At 33.7% G+C, this 22,707-nt stretch overlaps 1 protein-coding gene and 1 long non-coding RNA gene across 2 annotated transcripts; both read right to left on the bottom strand.

Moving 5' to 3' along the window:
* Positions 1 to 8,868: 8,868 nt before the first annotated feature.
* Positions 8,869 to 10,488, bottom strand: LOC111412336. The gene is made up of 3 exons (XR_002706041.1): positions 9,575 to 10,488; positions 9,266 to 9,490; positions 8,869 to 9,176 (listed from the first exon to the last, which is right to left on the bottom strand). It is a non-coding gene; the product is annotated as an uncharacterized LOC111412336 (long non-coding RNA).
* A 362-nt stretch (positions 10,489 to 10,850) lies between these two features.
* On the bottom strand, positions 10,851 to 14,337 carry LOC111412705 (zinc finger MYM-type protein 1-like). Its single transcript, XM_023043628.1, has 9 exons — positions 14,065 to 14,337; positions 13,840 to 13,947; positions 13,729 to 13,789; positions 13,490 to 13,687; positions 13,229 to 13,412; positions 13,096 to 13,180; positions 13,027 to 13,052; positions 12,713 to 12,872; positions 10,851 to 10,913 (listed from the first exon to the last, which is right to left on the bottom strand). Exons 1-9 carry the CDS (start codon positions 14,335 to 14,337, stop codon positions 10,851 to 10,853), a joined length of 1,158 nt encoding a protein of 385 aa, XP_022899396.1.
* Positions 14,338 to 22,707: the final 8,370 nt, after the last annotated feature.

Genomic DNA, 22,707 nt, shown 5'->3' with positions numbered 1-22,707 from the left:
ATACTAACATGTGGCAAGTATGCCATTAGGCCCTGTTTGATATTCATTAAAAAAGAGTTCTTTTGAGAAAAATAAATTTTGGAATAGTGATTTTTTTGAGAATGTTGCAAAATATTTTATTGTAGGAATGTATGGTTGAAAAAAAGGTTTAACGGAAAAAATTTTAAAGAATGGTGGACAAACATGGGGCTTAATCTTTCCGTGGTCCATATAGGAAGTCCATTAGGTTTTGGGAGGATTAACAGGTACAAATTGTTAAGTGGAAGGACTAAGAAAGATATTATTAAGTTTAACCTTTTGCATGCGAAGTGTTTTAAGTCAAGACTCATAGACGAACAAGGTTTATTATCCTACCACATAATCTTGACAACGTAACACACACTGTTAAGTTTTCGATGGCTAAAAATTTACTTTTCAAAAGTTTCGACCTTCTACAAGCCAAGAGTATAGTTCAAGGACTATCAGATTCTTTACCCGATGCATTGATATTCCATGAATTTGGCATTTTAATAAGCAAATTTCTATTGAAAGCTTGTTTCATTTACATTATTTTTAAAATACATTTTTTTTTCTTCTTTTCAACCACACATTATTCAATAAAAGAACATTACACGAAAATTCAAAACTTTTTCATATTTTTTAATCATACATTCGACATTAATATACTATTTCAAAATATATTATTTGCTTATAAAGGGGCTCGAACAAGCACTAAGCTTATTAATTGGGCAGTTTAATTATAATTTTCTTCAACATTTTAAGTTTCCATAATAAATTTTGGAGCTCAATTTCTAACTTCTCAGTTCTCTACTTTAAAATCGGTGACTTGGGGTCAAATTCTTCTCTAAAAACTTTTTGCAACAACATTACAAACATTTCAAGTACACCCACCAAACATATCGATGTGAAAATTTTAGTGTTCAACAAATATCTCAAAAAATTACAGTTAAGTAGTCTATAGAATAAGCATTGATTTGATAAGTTGGATGCCTCGAGACAAGCATTGAGCACAAAGTTATGACTTCAAAGTTTAAGAAGTTCTGCCCAAGAGGATGGTCATGGTTTCAACTACGACACCTTCTTGAATACATTTTTTACAAAACTTTAGAGAAAGGAGCATATCTATCTCTAAAGAAGAGGCAAAATGTTGTAATCTTGCTATTCAAAATCAATTTGGATAAATTAAGAAAATCGAGAAAAAAAAAGGGAAAAATCATACCATGTATATGACTTATGTGACCACTTAGGATTTTAAGGCATGCTGTCGCATGTGGCCCCTTAGAGCCAAATGTGGCAGCCGCCGCATGGCTATACCTTATGCGGCCATATGATTTTAAAATCAAGCCGCTAGCCGGAATTTTTTTTTTTTTTAAATTTTCTAGTCGTTTTTTGGTGAGTCAATGTATCTTTTCTTAGTGAGATGGAACCATTTCGTGTAGGGGTGATTGAAAACTATATTCTTCCCTAAACACAATGAAAAACATTCTACTATTCATCCATACATTGAAGAAATTATTGATCCTTGACATATTCAAAACCTTAGTTTTCACTTGTTCATTTGAATAATTACTTTACTTTTGATGTTCTTCATTGAAGCTTGATAAAATCTTACAAACTATTTGCTATTTCAATCCTTTAAAAGCATTTTGAGAATAGACAAATATCGTTTGAGGACAACGATCTTTTCGTGGTCAAGTCTTCTTCGAATATCACATCAACCTTTGATCGTTTTTCATCTTCTCTTTCATTTCTTTCCATTGGCGTATAATTTCCAATAATTCTTAAACGATATTCATCATTTTACTGCGACTGAGATGAAAACTACACTTGCTACCATAAGTTGATTTGGTTTTCTTGGATAGATTTGATGAATCAAACTTCACAAGATGGCAAGACAAACTGAAATTCCTTCTAACGACGTTAAAAATCTTCTATATGCTTGATCCTAACTTGGAACCAATTGTCGACGTAACCAAAGAAGATACTGAAGAAGTTTGTACCGAGAGAAAGAAAATGGAAGATGGCAAATTGAAATGCCGCGGTCACATCCTACATGTTCTTTCTGATCGGTTATATGATCTCTATACCAACACCACTTCAGCAAATGAAATCTAGAATGCATTTGATAACAAATATAAGGCCAAGGAGAAATTTTTAATTTCTAAGTACTTTGATTTCAAAATGCTCTATAATATTTCTTTGTTGCCTCAAGTTCATGAATTGTAAATCATTGTCAACAAATTGAAAGTGGTGAAAATCGAACTTCCTAAATCCTTTCGAGTAGGAGCAATTATTGCTAAACTCCAGGAGACTTAGAAGGGATACAGGAAGAAGATTATTAATAATTTCGAAGACTTCTTTTTGGAAGACAGTCAAAAATATTTTCGTAGAGGAAGAATCAAAAGCAAGAGATAAGATCGAAAGTTCTTATGATGGCTCTTCAAAAGTCAATGTTATTGATAGTGTGGATAACTCTAACAAGTACAAAAGGAAAGGAAAACCTCTTGATCCCAAAAGGGATCAAGGGAAGTTCAAACTAAGCCCAAATGACCTTGCTATGTTTTTGAAAATGGGGCACTATTCAAGAGATTACATGCATAAAAAAACAATAAAAGAGGAAGGACAAGTAAACTCCATTTATGAGATTACTGTTATGGTGAGCGAAATCAATACAATCCAAAGCAAGGTTTGGGGTTGGTGTTATGACACCTATGCAACTATGCATGTTTATTATGATAAGTCTATTTTCAAAACTTATCATGACATTAAAAATGGTTAAGAGATCTAAATGGAAAATGAAAGAAGATCTAAAGTCACTGGCAAAGGCGATGTTTAAATCATTTTCACTTTAGGAAAGAAGATTACTTTGACCAATGTCCTTCATATACCAAAAATGAATAAAAACTTAGCAAGTGGAGTTTTATTAGGAAAATCAGGAATTAAATCTATTTTTGAGTCTAGAAAACTTGTACTAACCCATAATGGGTATTTTGTTGGAAAGGGTTATTCTACTGAAGGAATGGTTAAACTTTGTACTCTTGAGAATGATTCTAATAAAATCAAATCTTATGGTATCGATTCATTTAATTTGTGACATGGTTGATTGACATACATAGGAGTTAGCACTATTAAAAGTATAGCTAAATATGGATTAATATATGTGAAGTTGATAACTTAGAAAAATGTGAAACATGTATTAAATCAAATATGATTAAAAGATCAACAAACTTACTTGAACTTGTTCACTCCGATATATGTTAATTAAATGATATGCTAATAAGATGTGATAATAGATATTTTATTACTTTCATTGATGATTGGTATATGTATTCTTATGTATATTTGTTAAAGCATAAAGATGATACCTTTAGTGCCTTCAAAATATATAAAGTTGAATATTAAAATCAATTTCGAGGAAAAGTAAAGACTCTAAGAAGTGATAGAGATGGAGAATACTTCTCTAATGAATTTAATATGTTTTGTAAACAAAATTGAATAATACATCAATGTTCTGCACCATAAACATGGAACAAAATGGTCTAACAGAAAGCAAGAATATGATATTCTTAGAAATGATAAATGCTATGTTATGAAATTTTGAATTATCATTTAACCTATGGGTTGAAGCTTTACTTAGTGCTTGTCATAAATATGATTCCTTTGAAAAAGAATAATATCTCTCCATATGAAACATGGAAACGAAATATTAATTATTTTAAAGTGTGGGAATGTCTAACATATTGTAAGAACACAAATCCTAAGAGAACTATATTAGGTACTAGATATATCAAATGTGCCTTTGTAGGATATACTCTAAATAGCAAGGCCTATATATTATTAAACTTAGAGTAAGATGCTATAATAGAATCAAGGGATGTGGAGTTTTTCGAGAATGTATTAGTAGCAAGAAATTCTCAAAATAAAAATAATGAAGTTATTCTAAATTCTAGAGAATCACAAGAAGAGACATCTACAAAAAATGTTGAAAGTGAACCTCGAAGAAGTAAAAGCACTAGAAAAAAAAGATCTAGGATCGAATGAAATAGATTCCAAATACTTAATATAGAGAAATAAGAAAATGTTCTAAGAATAATTCATTTTGCTCTTCAAGTGGAAAATGATCCTAAAACCTATTGTGAAGCAACGTTTTCTAGAGGTTGTATATTTTGGAAAGAGGCAATAAATGATTAAATGGATTCTATTATATCAAGGGACATTCGCAAAAATGTCCAATTTCACATATGTCAATTCAAAAATGTCTACTTTTGATAATCTTTGCAAAAATAGCCAAATTTGATATCAAAATCTCTATTTTACCCCTAATGAAAGAATAAATGATTCTTAACTTTTCTTTTGCAAGTTGACACTGATCTCGAGAAGAGCAATGGCATGGGAAGCCACAATAATTGTTGCTATTACCTATGATTGTCCACTTGCTTGCATTTTTCTTTAGATATTAACAAATTATTTTAGGAAAAATGAAGAACATAAAATAGCAAGCATTAATAACTAGAAAGAAATCTATGATTCCAACTCCAAAAGAAGAAATAATTACTTCATGTTGAGAAAATTTAATGTCATCGAAATTTGAAGTTGACTAGGCTTTCCTTATTTCTGGGCAGAAGGCATTTTCCTTTGATATCTGATCTTTATTGAGAAGTTGTGTAGTAGTTGTTACATATTTGATTTCAATGTGGTAGATTGTCCAAACAAGTAATAGATATTTGTCATAACCTTCTTAAACAACTTAGTTGACTAATAATTCAAGGTACTCATGTAGTTAAAATGTCATTAATGATAGCATAAATTCTTTGCAAAATGGAGATTGAAGATTAAAAAGATGATAAATGCATATGGTAAAGTGGAATCTTGTCATGTTACTCTCGACATTTTACAGCTGTCAAGATTGGTACTTGAAATGTCATTTTCAACAATTACAAACATCGAGAATGTTATTTTTAATGCCATCCTCAACATTTGATAATATCGAGAGTAACATTACAAGTACCATGACAAATTTAGGGAACATTTTTTGTATATTGCTTGCGGGTAGTTAGCATATTCATTTGAGGTATTGATTATTAGTTGATACTATTTTTTGTTGTTTATGACATACAGATATGGTTGATGTTATGAGATTCGCTGTCTCCTATGGTGGTACATTCGTCAACATTGATGATGAGTAGAAGTCGTTAGGCAACCGAAAAACATCAATTGTTGTTCAACATGATATTGAGTATGAAGAGCTTGTATATAAATTATTTGAGAAGCTCAACGTTGACAAACTGCAGTTTCAGATTTAACTAAAATTTAAAGTTCCAAACATGAACGTACCCTTGTTGATGTAGCTAACGCTGAGGCTTTGCAATGGTACATTCTGTTCACACACAAGCAGCTTTGTGTGTAATTGCACGTGAATATGATGCTGAGGAGCACGAAATGCATGTCAAAGATGACCCTTTCTCGCCAATAAAAGATGCACGCGACGAAGTCAGTGTGTGTGAACTACAAGAGCCAGAAATGATTCATAACACGGGTATAGTTTAGGTGAAGGAAATTCGTATATCGAAAATACAATTTAGTCGATCGATCAAGAGGAAATTCATGAGAATCAAATCTTCCTTACCAAGAAACAGCTACACACAAGGCTTCGATTAAATGCTTTAACAAAGAAGTTTCATTTCCAGGTTAAAAAGTCCAATCTCAGATCTCTTACTGTGTGCCGCATCGACACCACGTGCCATTGGCTACTACGAGCCTCTAAGATAAAAGTACAGACTTCTTTAAGATTCGAAAGTACATACCTGAGCACATATTTTTTTGGACGTTCGACGGAATGCGCGAATTCATGCAACGAGTGCACTGATTGGACATCACATTACTCGATGATTGGACCGATGAAAACCAACCCTACGTTCCAGCGGGCATTGTCGGGAATATGCAATGTGAGTTCGATGTACGAATTAGCTACAGTAAAGCGTGGCGGGGTAAAGAGAAGATACTTCAAATTCTTCACGATTTACCTGAAGAGAGTTATCAGAAATTGCCGTCATAGTGTTATAAGTTAACTGAGAGAAACTCAGGAAACATTACACACATTGAGCTCGACTCCAATAATAGGTTCTTATATTTCTTCTTAGCATTCTGCTAAGCATACGTGGTTTTTGATAGTACATGAGGCCCGTAATTTACGTTGACGGGAGTCATTTGAAGGGTCGGTATAAGGGAACACTGCTAGTAGCTGCAGCGCAAGATACCAACATCCAAATATATCATATTGCTTAAGGTGTTGTCGATGGGAAAATAAATGTATTGTGGTATTGGTTTTTCACGAAGTTGAAAGATATTGTCAATGACTCAAATCAGCTAGTGTTTGTGTCCGACAGGAAAAACAACATTAAGCGAGCAACTATGATGCTATTCCCACTTTCATACCACGGTGCTTGCATATGGCAAATCGAGAAAAATCTCATTGCTAGGTATAGCAGTCAAAATGTCATATTCCTTTTCAAAAGTGCAGCACTCGCATACCGTGTATCCGAAGTCGAGCAAATAATGAGATAGATTCGGACCATTCAGTCAACAGTTGCTTCTTATTTGGAACGTGTTGGTCCATCCACTAGGTAACGGGCAAATTTTGTTGGTAATCGGTACAACGTCATGACTAGTAACATTATAGAGCCATTGAATTCAGTCCTCGGGCGACAAAGAAATTTTCCTATAACCTTGTTGGTCCAAAACATTACGACATTGATGCAACAATGGTCCTACAAGCGGAGAAATACGTCTACCAATTATCATATTGTCCTAACATAAAAAATGAATGGGAAATTGAGACAATCTTTTGATGCCGGTACAACCTTGGAAGTACGAAAGTTGATGAACTCATTTTTGAGGTTGGTACAGGTGTAGAAATATGTACTGTCGACCTTGTAGGTAAGACATGCTCATGCCGAGAGTTTCAAATACGATAAATTTCATGTGCACGTGCGTTCTCCGCTGCTAGCTCAAAAGGTATATCATAGTACGACTTGTACTCCGGTTACTACACCATAGGGTGTTGGTAAGTTTCGTACACCGAACTTCTTTACCCCGTTGGAATGTGGTCAGATTGGGTTGTTCCTGATGCTATTAGTTCCTTCAATATTTTTCCTCCATATATATGTATAGCGCCAGGTCGACCTCCTACCCAATGTAAAATGTCAAGAACTGAATGGTCTACTAGCACCCGAAAATGTGGTGGTTTTGAACACAATAGGCAAACATGTAAAAACCCGACACTATCAAGTAACACATGCACTTGAATTTCCACATGTATTTTGTGTATGAAATGATTTGCTAACATGATTATCCATGTGTTCAATAGGTTTCTATGCATTTTATGCTTTCTATCATTTTCTTTTCAAATATAATTGGTAGGGTTTGATTTTATAGATGAAATGATATATTCGCTAACATCTATTATCTATGTGTTCAATAGATTTCTCCGCATTACGTGCTTTTTATCCTTTCCTTTCCAGATGTCATTGGTAGGGTTCAATTTTATTACCACGTCATTTCATGAGGACAAAAGTCAATAACTGCTTCATTACTACAATTTTCTTCATTATTATATATACAACTTGGAAATTGATACAAAAGGAAGCCATGCATAACTAGCTTTTCTTTCTTTTTTTCTTTTTTTTCTTTAAGTCATTGGCCATACTAAATAGTCATCACAACAAAAAGCATGTCAACAACTATGTGCATGTTCAAAGTCACTGTACACACAAATTGGTCGTCACCACAAAAATTATTCATTATCCATATACCTATACATATGTCACTGGATATGCTTAGACATTTCAATTATATGATCGAACCTTCTCCATGTCCTCCACAACCGACAAAGAGGACATAACATTGTCATCGTCGTCGTCAGAGCTTATCATGATCACATCATCATTTTCTAGCTGGAACCGTCCCGAAATCGTTGTCCACCAAAGCTTGGTCTGCTTCCGTTAGGACCTCCATTGGTACTTTTCTCACGATTGACATTATGATCACTAATTCCAACTTCAAAAGGCTTAATTTTGTTGATTAGTTTTGGAAATGAAATGGGGTGAAGGCAAACCCAACGATGGTAGTCATTGTTTGAGGAATATATGGAACAACGACATTGATTTCTTCGTCATTTTCTAAGTCGATGATGATGGGGTTGTTTGTTGAAGAGCCAGGCAGTGATACGTTCATGACAACATCAATATGCAGAGTCCATTCAATTGATGAAGACATTTTAACTGGAAGAACATTTTCACGTTAGTATTTTGTTGAAAGAACCATACTTGCATGTTGATGCCAATTTCATTATTTTATAGTGGACAGTGACGTGTGCATTAATGCATTAAAAGTCCTAACACCAATTTCACCTACTTATATTTACATTTGATTGACATGTTATATCCCCATAACATCTTGTGCTTGTCATATCAGTCTATCTTAGCCTCCATTTGGCTCAGTTTCTTTCTATTGTTAATACTTCGAATAGTATTTATTGGAGAATGGGTAGTCCAAAAAGTAGGAAAATATTGAACGACAAAGGAAAATCGATGCAATTCATGACATTTCATGTTGTTCCAGCACTTTAAAAGTTGTTATCGACATTTGTAATCGGATTAGATCGACACTTGACATTACAGTCACATAGCGTTAACATTTGTACCGAAACAGGAAATTTCTCGACATTTCTTGACATTTGACGTATAGTTCTCAACATTAAATGCCTGCATATCTCGATACTTAACATTACATTTGTCTAGAATGACAGTACGAGTACGAGAAAAATAAAAATATAACAATTAACACGGTACATGGACATTGGTGGTGAAATCTAATCAACGGTCACGTAATTAAAGTGAACATGCCACTATGACTTTTTCACTATCTACCAATAAAAGCTACAAACAATTATCCTAACTAAATTAACAAAGGCATGTTCGAGTTAGTATACCCTGCTTATCCACTACAATCATTCATTACAATCAAGATAAACGGGGATGAAGAAAGAATTCATTATAACAAAGATCTACGCAATCTTTCATCTGTATAGAGTCATCCTGTCTGATGAATCTGATTCTATTGGATGCCTTAGAACGAAGCATTCTATATATTTGAGTACAAAAATTACACAATTTGGCCTATAGAACAAATAGTTTTACGTTAGTCTAAATTAGTATTTATGAGAAATTATATATTATAGTAAATAACAAGCTGCTGAAATGCTCACCCATTGTTCGCACATGGTAGATAAGTTATAATTTCCTGCTTCATTTGTTTGTTTATATGTTTCTTCATATCTCGTCTGGTGGAAAGGACTGAAGACAACAATAATGCTTGAACCAAACTGAATGTTGCTTTTGCGTATGCCTTAACTGCATCTGCTGTGTGAACATTATTGCTACAGTCATATATCTGGACTTTCCAACTCCGGGATTGCATTATACACCCACAACTGCAACGCATGTCACATAGTGGTCACCGTATATGGACAAAAATAACAAAGTGCAGTGATTGTGAATGAAATATACGGACATACCTAAATAGTAAGAGATCATCCGTACATCGTATTGGACATCCTATCACAATCGTTGAACTTGCCAAGTCTGCCTTTCTTTCCCATCCATGGAGTGTGATTTGACGAGAAGTTTAAAGCACACAGTCCCCCGTGGTTAGGCGTTGAAGAAATCTAAGTCGTCTACAATGGAGAGAGTTACCATATAAATCCCCACATTTCGATCTCTCGAATTGAAAACTCCTTCAATGATTAGTGACAATTCAAGCTTGTAACAATCGTTATGGTTGCCACATTTTAGGAAAACCTTCTCCAGATCGCTACAAGTTATTCGTTCTTTACTGGGAAACATTTTGTCCCATAGCCGAGTTTTCTCTACGATGCTGTCAGAAGTAGACCCTCTAGGCAATTCATCACATTTCAAGCTAGCAATTAGTGTAATCTCCGGCCTTCCAAATCTTGCAAATTGTTCATTCACATTGAACCAAGCCTCAAAACATTTTCTACAAATGACTGATCTATTAACCATTTCATTAACTAATTTCCCAAACAATTTGAGCTATAGCAACTTCTCAACATGTCCTGAACAACTTTCCTTGAACACAGTCTTCTGTTGCACATCTAATTTGTCGAGAACAAGTGATATATATTTGGTATTGCTCACCTGCGAAACCTGGGCCGGAACCCTCTCTTCCTCTGGAATTTTGTATCGGTGTAAGAAGAAACTCATCTACGGATAACGACAAACGAACATGGCAAAAAATATAAGAGTCTACTAAGTACATAAAATAACCTAATAAATATATGAAATCACAAAGACGAATAATATTTCATCTTATTTTTCGACATTGAAAGGTGCAACTCCGGTAATTAAATAATGTAGCAATATCTTATTGAATGATATTAATGTAATGTGTAAGAGAACAGAAACATGTAGAATCTACATTCTTATATAACTGGTCAAAAAAACCAAAAAGATAATAATGGACAATAAATATATATATATATAAGACAGAGAGTTCACATGCAGGCATGGAGATGTCGAGGCAAAAATCGTTCTACTCATTTTGGCATCTAGCTAACAGTTAATAATGTAAAACTAAGGATCGAATGGAAACATGATATATGCATAAAAACTAACATTTCATTGCATAATACCAGATCACTACCAAATCGAGACGTCTAAGTTGGCTTAATTGCATCTTTTGTTTGTGTGTTTTAGAATATTCTTTTTTTTTCTTACAGTTAAAATAGGAATTAAAAAACCAAACATTTTATTACATTGTTTGTGATCATTCTGTCACTGTTCACTCCTAATGAAAGTAATGACAGGATCCTGCTTGAAAATCTTAAAAGCACCAAGCTAGAAGACAAAAAAGTAAATTTACATATATGCATGAAGTAGACGTGTCAAAAAGAAATACAGTGTTGATGTTGTATATTCAATAAGCTCTATTATTTCCTTGAAAAACAATGTAAAGAAGAGCATAAAGTTTCAACTACTTCTTTTCTGCCCTGAAAAAATCTCACATGGGAGCTTTATCAATTTGTATGCAAACTGCATTGAATATTTTGGATTTTCAATAAAATGGTTGGTTCGAATGATCAGTAAAAAAAAATTAAACAACCAAACATTGCATAACAGTCATTGAACCATTAATAACCCTAAACCAGTTCGAAGAAACCCATCACCCTCACTATAAATTATACTAATTTTTTAACACATTAATCAATAGTGGAACACGTCAAATAACAAAAAACCCATGAAAAAATCAAAGAAAGAACAAACTTAATGAAAATAAGTCAAGAATTAACCCAATAGCTACCACTCCGCTACGATTCTTGCAAAAATTGGAGGAGATTCACTATTGACTGGCCGTGGGATACTAGCGACAACGTTCGACAACTAGAAAATGGAAATCTTTGTAGGCAATGGAAGAGTTCTAGAGTTGAGAGGGTAGGGCTTTCAGAATGCCTTTTGCTTTATTCACGGTTACTTCGTCCAATACCAAGTTTGAATCTTTACTTGATTGAATTCTTGTAAGTCCCCTTCAATTTTCTCACAAAAACAATGAATTCTCCTCCTTTGATGATTATAATTGATGAATATTGGAGTATATTATATATAAGAGATATGTATGAGAGCCCCCTTCTTATATTCTCCTCTTGGGTATTTGTAGTGGTCGAAAATTGGTGAACAATCAGACCCAAATTGGTTTCCAAAAAAGTTCCAATCGAATAAGGAAAGTTACACTCGCGCGCGGATTTTTTGTATCTACACAGCAGTTAGTATTTTGATCATAACTTTGTCTCCTAATATCTGATTGAGTTGATTCAAAATGAATTGGAAAGATAACTAAAAGGGATACAATTTTCCTAGAGATAGATATTTTCCAATTCGGACGTTTACTATGCCAAAAATTGGTTGCGATCTTTGACTAAAAATCTAAAAGATATATCATATGATTGGAAGTCGATTTATGGTAATATTATGATAATTTGCCATTGCTTTTTTACTTCTAATTACATCCAATTGACTCCCATCAATCTTTAAAATATCTCTTATGGTCCAATTCAACCATTGAATATTTGCAATTTGGTCCTCAACTTTGTACTTCGCCATTTTTCTTCGTTTTTCACTTCTTTCTTTCAATTTAGCTTCCAACTATCGAGTTTTACCTAATAAATGAAATATACAATAAATTAGGCTATAATTTATTTAAAGAACTATTAAAATTCTATATTTTTAGGTCTACATAAGTGTATAAAATACACTTATCATTAACCATTGATCTCCTATCCGATTATACAATCGATTCTTGACAATCTTCATTGCAGAAAATACTCTCTCTACTATAGCAGTAGCAACTGGAAGAATTAATGCCAATGTTACAAGCATGTAAACTAATGGGTATACCTCATTTTCTTCATCACAACCAACTTTTTTACAAGATCATTAAGGCCTCATAACCCTTCAAAATCTTCGTGAGTGCGCATATCAATAATATATATTTGAAGTTGCTCTTCAAATGTCAAGATCTCTATTGGTTTAAAATCATTGGGATAAAACTCACACAATTGAATCAACTTGTCCTTGTCGAAAGCAAAAAATGAATTATTGAGACATAAGCATACAATACAAAGGAGTAAGTCGCTATTTGCCTTGGGGAAGTGATCATTCAATTCTTGAATTTGCAAATCAATGATAGCATAGAAAAAATCCACACGAAAATGATGCAGATTTGTCATTCCTTGATTATTACACCGTGAGCGACCTAGGGGCATAAATATATCATCCATGTTGAGAACATCAATGTTGTACCTTTCACAAAAACAAGAAATTGTTCTTAAAAATGAGTCACATTCATTGTCTCTCGTTGTTTGGAGCTGTTCTTTGCATATTTTCACTAATTTCATAGCATTAACAATGTCTTGATCTCTTCTTTTTAATTATTTTGACTATTCATCTAAAATACCCAATACCTTTTTCATGAGATGCAGACTACATACAAAATCAAATGTCAACATAGATCCCAACAAAATACGCACTTCACCTCTCTTTCCACAACTAATATCATAGTGGCAATCATCTCAATGACATCAACTATAGCAGAAAACATGAGAATCAAGCTAAGTAAAGAATTACAGTGAGATCCCCAACAAGTATCATCGGGTTACTTCAGATCAGTTTCTTGATTAAGGCCCTTTCCACTTGAGATTTCACCAATATTTAATGATTCAACAACTTCAAGCCTCTTTTTCTCTGCTGATCCTCCTACAACATTCACAACTTTATTCACTAGATTAAAGAATGTTTCAATATCTGCATGCTTGTTTGCCACAGCTACAATTGCTAGTGTAACTGATGAGCAAAACAATGAATATAGAAAGCACTCAGATTCTCTTTCAAAATAAGTGCTTTAAGACCATTATACTCACCTCGCATATTATTTGCCCCACCATAGCCTTGATCTCTTAAACTAGATATACTTAAGTTAAATCTAGAGAATAAATGATCAATAGCATCCCTAAGTGAGAGAGCCGTGGTACTTGAAACATGTTCAATACCGATAAAACGTTCCATTGCTCGTCCTTTCTTATTTACATAGCGTAAAACAATTGGCATTTGCTCCTTTACTGAAACATCACGAGATTCATCAACAAGAATAGAAAACAACCATCACCAATATCTTTCATAATAACATTAAGTGTTTCAAATGCAATAACACTCACAATATCCTTTTGAATACTAGGTGATATTAACTAAAGATTTTCAGCTTCGAAGAAACAGCCTTAATCTCATTATTATGATCGCATAACCACTTCAATAGTTCAAGAAAATTCCCTTGATTTCTTGAATCTTCAGATTCGTCATTTCCACGAAATGAAAGCCCTTGCTGTAGAAGCAATCGAACACAATCAATTGAAGCATTCAGACGAATCAGGTACTCATCTTTAGTTATTTTCGACTTTTTAAAGAGAACACAATCAATATTTTGTTTCTAATTCTCAACAGCCTCATATTTAATTCGCGCTTGATTGAGTGCACTACCACTTTTCCCAATATGAGTTTGAAGTCTTCCTTTCTTTTTCCAATTTGAGAACCCTCCATCAACAAAAGAATCACCACCACCATGTTCTTCACTATTTGGTTTGAAAAGATAACAATAAAAGCAAAATAGAGCATCTTTTGCTATACTGTATTCCAACCAATTAGAAAAGTCATTAAACCAAGAAGGTTTAAATCGCCTTATTGACGAATCTCCAAATTCTTTCTGTGGATACATGTGATTTCGAGGCTGATACGGACCCCTTTGTACATATGCTCTTCGAATTTCATCCCGAACATTAACATTATAATTCCTAATTGGCTTTCTTCATCCAAGATCTGAAGGAAGTTGTGCTAAATCAATTTGATCTTGAACATCTCTTTTATCCCCAATATTTGTTTCTTCTCCGCCGTCTATTTTATCTTGAACACTTACACTCGTTTCAACTATATTTTGCTCTCCACTCGAAAATGCAGATTTTCGTTTAAAATATCTCTCCATGACTGTAACAAAATCAAATTCAATACATAAATAAATACTATATTTCATTTTTCATCAAAAGACAATATGAAGTTCATAAATCATAATAGACAACAATTAATTTCATAAATAATCCTAGATCATCAAGTTAGAGAAAGCCATTACTTACTTGAATTGGAAATTGAAAACAATGTTTAAACTTGAAATTGATAATAATTTCTTTTGAACAAACAATGTATATCTCCGCAATCACCTGTCAAATAAAACATACAAGTGGAGGAGAAAAATAAAACGCTTTGTCCAATCTCATAACACATCAAATTTCTAATGTGGATAGTAGACAGTAGACAAATTTGAGGGAAAATGAGGTCTTGAAAAACAAATGTCAAACAACTAGAGGTAGATTTGTTACCTAAATGGAAATTAGCACAACAAAAGAAAATCCCAAAATATGAATTTGAACCTTTTGTGCCGGCAAATTTTCTTTCTCTTCTCTGAGTTCTCTTTGACCGTGGGGCTTTGGAGTTTGGATAGCGCAAATGATGAAATGAAATGGATGTTCCAAATAAGACAAATGCAAATTAATTGATCAAAAGCAAGTTTTGGTAATGGGTAATTCAATTGGGCTTGGCAATGGGCTTGTGCAATTGGGCAAAGTTTGGCTTAATTTACATATTAAAAAAAATAGTTTGGCAACAGGCAATAAGTCTGAATAATTTACAAAGAAAAAAAAAAGAAATTTTTGTGGTGTCAATTGACTCCACATGACCCCATGTGGGTCCGTCTATGCATGTAGGGATGATTGAAAACTACATATACATGATAGTATTCATCCCTAAACACAATGAAAAGCATTCTACTATTCATCCAAACATTGAAGACATTATTGATCCTTTACTTATTCAAAACCTTAGTTTTCACTTGTTCATTTAAAGAATTACTTTGCTTTAGGTTTTTTTCATTGAGACTTGATAAATCCTAAAAACTATTTGCTATTTCAATCCTTTAGTGAAGTTAACAAATAAACTGGTAGCTTTTTGTAAACCTTCCTTGGAAAATCAATTGACCTATCAAACAATAACAAAATTTGACAAAAAGCTACCAGTTTAACCCAAGCCATACATGGACTCTTAAACAAGTATATAGTAAGGTTCGAGAGACCCTCAAGAGGGCTATGACCCAAAGAGTCGCAACTTATCATAAATAGGATGGTACAATATAGAGAAATGTATTGCTAGCAACATTTCAAGATTATCCCAATTGTTTGATGCATGCTTAGAACCATTTTGTTCAAGAAGTGATTCGCAATGAAAATGCAAGACATCAAGCAAAACATTTAAACATTAGCTTTGATGATTGTATAGAGATCTAACCACCATTCTAGAGGTATTATGTCTTAGATCCAATCAATTTTTGGATGTAAACACTTTTAATATATAATTTATGCATTTTTTTATTGATTGCAATTCTATTGTTTAATTGAATTATTATTCTGATAAATTAAATTAATAGAGCTCATAAATTCAAGTATGAGTAACATGTTAATCTCAAGACGTTGTATTGCAAGTTATAAATTGCATTTGACTAAATCTAAAATTATCCTTGATCGTAAGTATTAACGAGATACAGATATCGTTATTACGGATATTATCAGCAGGTGTCACATTTCTTACTTACGAAGTGAGTAATTGATTTCACAAGCTAAACTGTTGTTACATCTAAATGGACGTGTGGATGTTTTATCAAGAGAACAAATTTTGGAAATCCGCAATACAGATTCCACGTGAATTATTATCTGAGCATCAGTGGTTAATCTTTAAGATTCGATAGTGAAATTGGTTCTAAGACTTAAAGTTATCATGATATCTTATATGAATACAGACATACTTTGGTGATTTTGGACATTGCTTTGTCAAGAGTCATTAATATGACATTGTTCGGATATGTTAGAATTATATTAAGGTTGTGAATGATTTTAGAGGATTTGTCACTCTTGTTATGATCGATAATCAAGATTCACATGCTTTCCTATTCGTAATTAATCGGATCATATTGATGAAGATATTATAGTTGAAAATTGCCCCACATACAAGATAAATTTCATATCATTCATTATAGTTTCACAATAAATGAATAAGTTTGTTTTGGTCATACCATGTGACATTTTTCGTCACATATATTGCTATGACATATTACTAGATGCCAATTTGAGGTGAGTAATGTGAATTAATTAATATAGATGAATTAATGATTAATTAAAAGGAAAATTTTTAATTTATCCTATTTTGATTAAATTAAAATAATAATTCATGTCGTCCAACATCGTGGTCGAGAACCTAACGGGTTACACAAGAAAGGTGGGAACTTAAAGAATGATGTTAAGAATTAATTAATTGACAAGCGTTAAATATTTGTAAAATTAATTAATTAGATTGTTTATTTATAAGCCAAGTTTAATTAATTAAATTAATTAACTAATGAACCGACACTGAACTGTTCAGTGGTTGGGTCAATTCCACTTAAATATTTATAAGTAAATATCTAGGGTTTGAATTTTTCATTATTACGGGTTCAATAAAGTCCACTATACAATATTTTTGCTAGCACAAAGGAGAGAAACTCCAATCTCTCATTTTTGTTCTTCCATGTGCATTACCATTGGAGATTGGACAAATGGACAGTTGTGGTGTGAAAAAAATAAGGAAGATTGAGACACACAAAGGAGAAAGAGAGATTGTGATTGTTCGTGCTAGAAGAAGTTCTAAGACGTCGTCTCGTCCCTTACCCAGGAAGCCTCGCAGGGATTGCCTGAAAGAGAGATTGTGATTGTTCGTGATCAAAATTCTTAAAGGAGTTTGAAGAATTTACTAAATATATAATTTTAATCACGATTTCTGTTTGAACACAGAGACAATTCTTGAAGGGAATTGAAATTATTTTGAATTTCATTATGCATGTATAAGTGAATTTTCAACAATGGTATTAGAGTCAACTTTGTGTTTGCTTCAAGTTTTTGAATCTTAGGAATAATCAGTGGTTGATTGTTATTGATTTTTTTCTAGATTTTAAGAAAATTGGTTTTCATGTCCGACATCTAATTTTCAAATAAGAAAATTAATTTTGGATCGAAAATTAGATTTGAGTGGCATGTAGGCACGACGACATGCGCGCAATAGCATTAGACGCCGCAAATGCATGGCCAGGCTCTCATCGTCTTTGTTGGGCAAAGCAATGCCATGTTCCACTACGATTGATGGTGTTGCCAGGTGTGGCCCTTGAAAAAGCCGACGTCATTGAGAAGAAAAGGAGAAAATTTTTAGGGTTTAGGTAAGAATTTAGGGAGCAGGGACTTCTAGTGCAATTTGCGAAATTGTAGGCCCTTGTAATTTTAAATTAGGGGGTTAGTTTGCAACTTTTAAGAGAGCGAACTTGGCCACTTGTAATTTCAAATCAAGGGTCAGTTTGCAATTTTTAAGAGAGGGACCTTTGTTGCAATTTGAGAAATTTAAAGGTCTTGTTTGCATGGGTTAGAGTGCAAATTTTAAAAATGATTTTAAATATTAATTTTGAAACGGGTTTAAATGTTATTTTCAAAAGGGTTTGACAAATTTTTTTTAAAAATTTTGATTATACTATATGTATATCATTATTTACATATTTATTTACCAAAAGATGATGTGGCGAAATTTGATTAGATCAAAATCTCATAAACCAAATAAAAGGAAAAAACTACATGTTATCTTTTTGACACCTCATCAATATATAAAAATTATATAGATGGTGATAAATAAGAATAATTTTCCTTAAAATTTTATTTAAAATTTGCAATTTTTTAATTATCATTAAAATTGAATTTTAGCTAAAATTTAGAATTTTAACCTTAAATTGAATATTATTTTTGTAAGAGTTTTATCATAACTTAAAATATTAACTATTAATAGGGCTCGAGCCATTACCGGAAAAAAAAATTGTATTTTTCTGTAACTACTTGGCTTTTATGTTCAAATCGTTATATCATATGCAGCATTCTCTTTAGAGAAAGCCCAAGTCCATCTTATCCCTTACGATTTTCTGTTTCGTTCATGGATTCAAATTCAAGATCTCTGCCTTATGAGAGATTTAAGTTGAATCTTAATACCATCTAAACAACATAAGATAGAGATTTTGGGTTCGAATCCCAGGTTCGTGAGGGATAAGATGAGTTCAGTCTTTTGCAAAAATGGGTAGTGCGTAAGTTAATGACTTTGAACACAAGGCTTGAGTCTTTATGGAAACTCTAGAACCTATGTTCGTCGAGCTCTATGTTTATACTAGGCACTTGTTTAATTCTAATACTAAGAATAATACAAACAGTCTTAAGCATAAGAATGGTCAATCATGAGTTCCTAGTTCTTAAATTCCAAATAATTGTCCCATAGACTCCACTCCTTTTCCTATTTCTGATCTTGATATCCCTATTGCAATCCAAAAAGGAATTAGGAATTGTACAAAATATTCCATTGCGAAATACCTATCCTATCAAAGACTCAAAAAATTATAGAGCATTCACTACAAATGGTTCTCACTTGTTTAATTCTAGAGCTATATAGAAAGTACTAGAACACAAAGTAGAGGCCAAAAGTTTAAGAAGAGATGAGTGCTCTTCAAAACAAAAAAAAAAGGCTTAGAATTTGTTGATCTACCTAAAGTGTTGGGATCCTTGGAGTTCAATCAAACAATAATCATCAATCAATAAAGGATTTCAAGGCAAAATCAAAGAAAATAAAATGGAAAGATGCAACCCGATCTCGGCCGAACTGTCCAGCAACTTCTCCTTTCTCTTATGGCTGATTTAGGCTCAGGAACAGCTCCATGTAATGCAAATCACCTTCCAAAGAGAAAGAGAGAAACCGGCAAAGAACCCACCAACCGGACCCCTTCAACCTTCATCCAAAACCAAGAGCCAAAATAAAGGGAAGAGAGAGTAGACTTAAGAAGGGAAGAAAACCATCTCTCTGCCAAAAAATGTGGGGGGAGCCTTATTGTGTCAACCATCAAGTCCATCAAGTCAAAACATCTCCCCCAAGACAAGGCAACAAAAAATATCTCAAATAGATTAAATCCCGACCGTCGAACCCATCCAATAGTCCAAAATAAAACTGAACAAAATGGAGTTAAGAGAACCATATTCTCACATTCTTCACCTTGGTTTTCATAACACTCTCTCTTGGTTGCGAATTTGCATATGGAAGAACTGTTCATCATCATCGCCCACTACCTGCAAGAAAAATTAACCAGTGTCAATATGTAATAAAGATAAGCACAATTTAAATTTACTTGCAGGTAGAATTTTTGTTCCCACATCAGAGGGATTCCTTTCGGTGTGAATTTTAACAAGATTAACTTCACCTTGAGACAGTTTCTCACGAATAAAATGATACTTCACCTCAATATGTTTAGTTCTTTCATGATAAACAGGATTCCTACAGAGCGACAAAGCACTTTGACTATCAGTAAACATAACAGGTGTATCATGCATGAAGTTCAATTCCTTTAAAATTCCTTTTAACCAGGTACATTCCTTAACCGCCTCGGTTATGGCAACATACTCTGCCTCAGTACTTGACAAAGTAACTAAAGGCTACAGCTGAGACTTCCATGTTATACAATTGTTACCAAGTGTAAAAAAGTAAGCTGTGGTAGACTTTCTGCCATCCTTGTCACCAGCAAAATCAGAATCTACATACCCCTTTAGAGTAAGTTTTTCAGATCTTTTTTCATACACTAGACGCAGATTTAATGTACCAACAATGTACCTTAACAATCATTTCAAACCTGCCCAATGGGGCTTTCCAGGGTTGGACATAAATCTGCTCAGAAAACTTATAGCATAGGCTAAGTCAGGCATGGTTGTTATCATAGAGAACATAACGGAACCTATAGCATTAGAGTAGGGCATGTTCCTCATTTCTCTAAATTCCTCCTCAGTTTTAGGATAATGTGCACTAGAAAGATTCATGTGAGGTACTAAGGGAACATTCACAGATTTTGATCCATTCATACCAAATTTAGTTATGACTTTGTTTAGATAGGCTTCTTGGGAAATGATTAGTCTATTTTCAGCCCTATTTCTCTTTATAACCATCCCCAAAATCTTCTTAGTACTCCCCAAATCTTTCATATCGAATTCTGATTTTAAAAGGTTCTTCATCTTAGTGATTTCAATCTTACTTGAACTTGCTAGAAGCATGTCATCTACATACAGCAACAAGTAGACCTTCCAGCCCTCCTTACTATCATTATAGTACAGGCATGCATCATATTCACTCCTTTTAAAACCTATCTTCAGTACATAGGTGTCGAACCTTATGTACCACTGTCTAGGACTTTGTTTAAGCCCATACAGAGATCTTTCTAATTTGCACACACAGTTTATTTTACCTTTCACGTCAAAACCTTGAGGCTGACTTATGTAAATATCCTCTTCCAATTTCCCATGTAGGAAAGCAGTCTTGACATCTTGTTGTTCCAGTTCCCAGTTGAACTGAACAATCAATGCCAAAAATAGTCTGATAGTTTTGTACTTTATCACAGGAGAGAATATCTCATTGTAATCAACCCCCTCATTTTGAGTGAACCCTTTCGCCACTAATCTGGCCTTATACCTAGGGGGATCACTAGGATTATTTCCTTCTTTCAATTTGTAAATCCACCTACATTGAACTATCCTATGATCCTTAGGTTTGTTAACTAACTTCCAAGTTTTATTCTCCATTAAAGATTCCATTTCTTCCTGCATAGCTCTTAGCCAATTTTTAGAACATTTTCCATTAACAGCTTCTTCATAACTAGCAGGTTCTATCTGTTCAAGGGCTTCACCTGAAAACAAGGCAAAATCAGTCAAGTTTAGGGATTCATATCTAGGATTTGGCCTGATCTGCCTCCTCCCCCGATCCCTAGTAAGCTGATAATCTTGATTATGTGGTTGATCATTAAAATGTTCAACTTCAACTGGTTCAATGTTATCTTGAAGTTCAGTCACCTCTTCAGGTTCAGGTTCAATTTCAATTTCATTTTCATTTTCATGATGTATAAGGTCATTTTCGTCATTCCCAGGTGTAGGTGAATTTAGCCTAGTCAGCTTCACCTCAATCTGAATACTCTTCTCAGTTTCAGATTTGTTAGTTTCTTCGATTTTCTATTTTAGACATGGCATCTCTAATTCATTAAAGACTACATTCCTGCTATTAATAATCTTAATGACTTGGACCCCTAAAACCCATAACCTATAGCCCTTCACACCCTCGGGATACCCTAACATCACACACTCGACAGCCCTCGGCTCAAGTTTCCCTTCAGATTGGTGTGCATATGGAGCACATCCAAACACCCTCAAGTGTTCTAGATTTGGAGGCTCTCCCGTCCACAACTCCTGTGGGCTCTTAAATCCTATACTGCTGGACGGTGACCTATTAATCAAATAAGCTGCAGTACTTGTAGCTTCAGCCCAAAAACCTTTCGCAAGGCTAGAGCTAATTAGCATACACCTAATTTTGTTCATTATGGTCCTATTCATTCTTTCAGCGACCCCATTTTGTTCAGGTGTGTATTTAACAGTTCTGTGTCTTGTTATACCTTTCTGCTTACAGAAGTTGTCAAATTCGTTATTACAGAATTCAAGCCCGTTATCAGTTCTTAATGTTTTAAGTTTCTTGTCTAACTGATTCTCAACAAATTTTAACCAAACTCTGAATTTTCCAAAAGTTTTCGACTTAGCCTTCAAAGGATAAATCCAAACTTTTCTTGAGTAATCATCCACTAAGGACAAGAAATACTTACTTCCACCAAATGTGGAGTGCTTCTCCGGGCCACATAGATCAGCATGGACATAGTCCAATGGTCTGCTGGTCCTATGAGAGCTAGCTTCAAAGCTCACCTTATGGGACTTACCCAAGACACAAGTTTCATAGAATTCCATAGTTTCGATGTCATCTTTTCCAAGTAATTTCTGATTACTTAAAGATTTTAGCCCTTTAAACCCAATGTGACCCATTCTCTTATGCCAAAGTTCAGTTTTGTCTTTACTCACAGTAAGAAGGCTATAATCAACTGGTATTTCAGTTCTACCCTCAAGATAGTACAGATCAT

Source organism: Olea europaea, chromosome 16, assembly GCF_002742605.1.
Source record: "Olea europaea var. sylvestris chromosome 16, O_europaea_v1, whole genome shotgun sequence".
Taxonomy (NCBI): Eukaryota; Viridiplantae; Streptophyta; class Magnoliopsida; order Lamiales; family Oleaceae; genus Olea; species Olea europaea.
The sequence above is the reverse complement of the archived record's forward strand: the minus strand, read 5'-3'. Positions and strand labels throughout refer to the sequence as shown.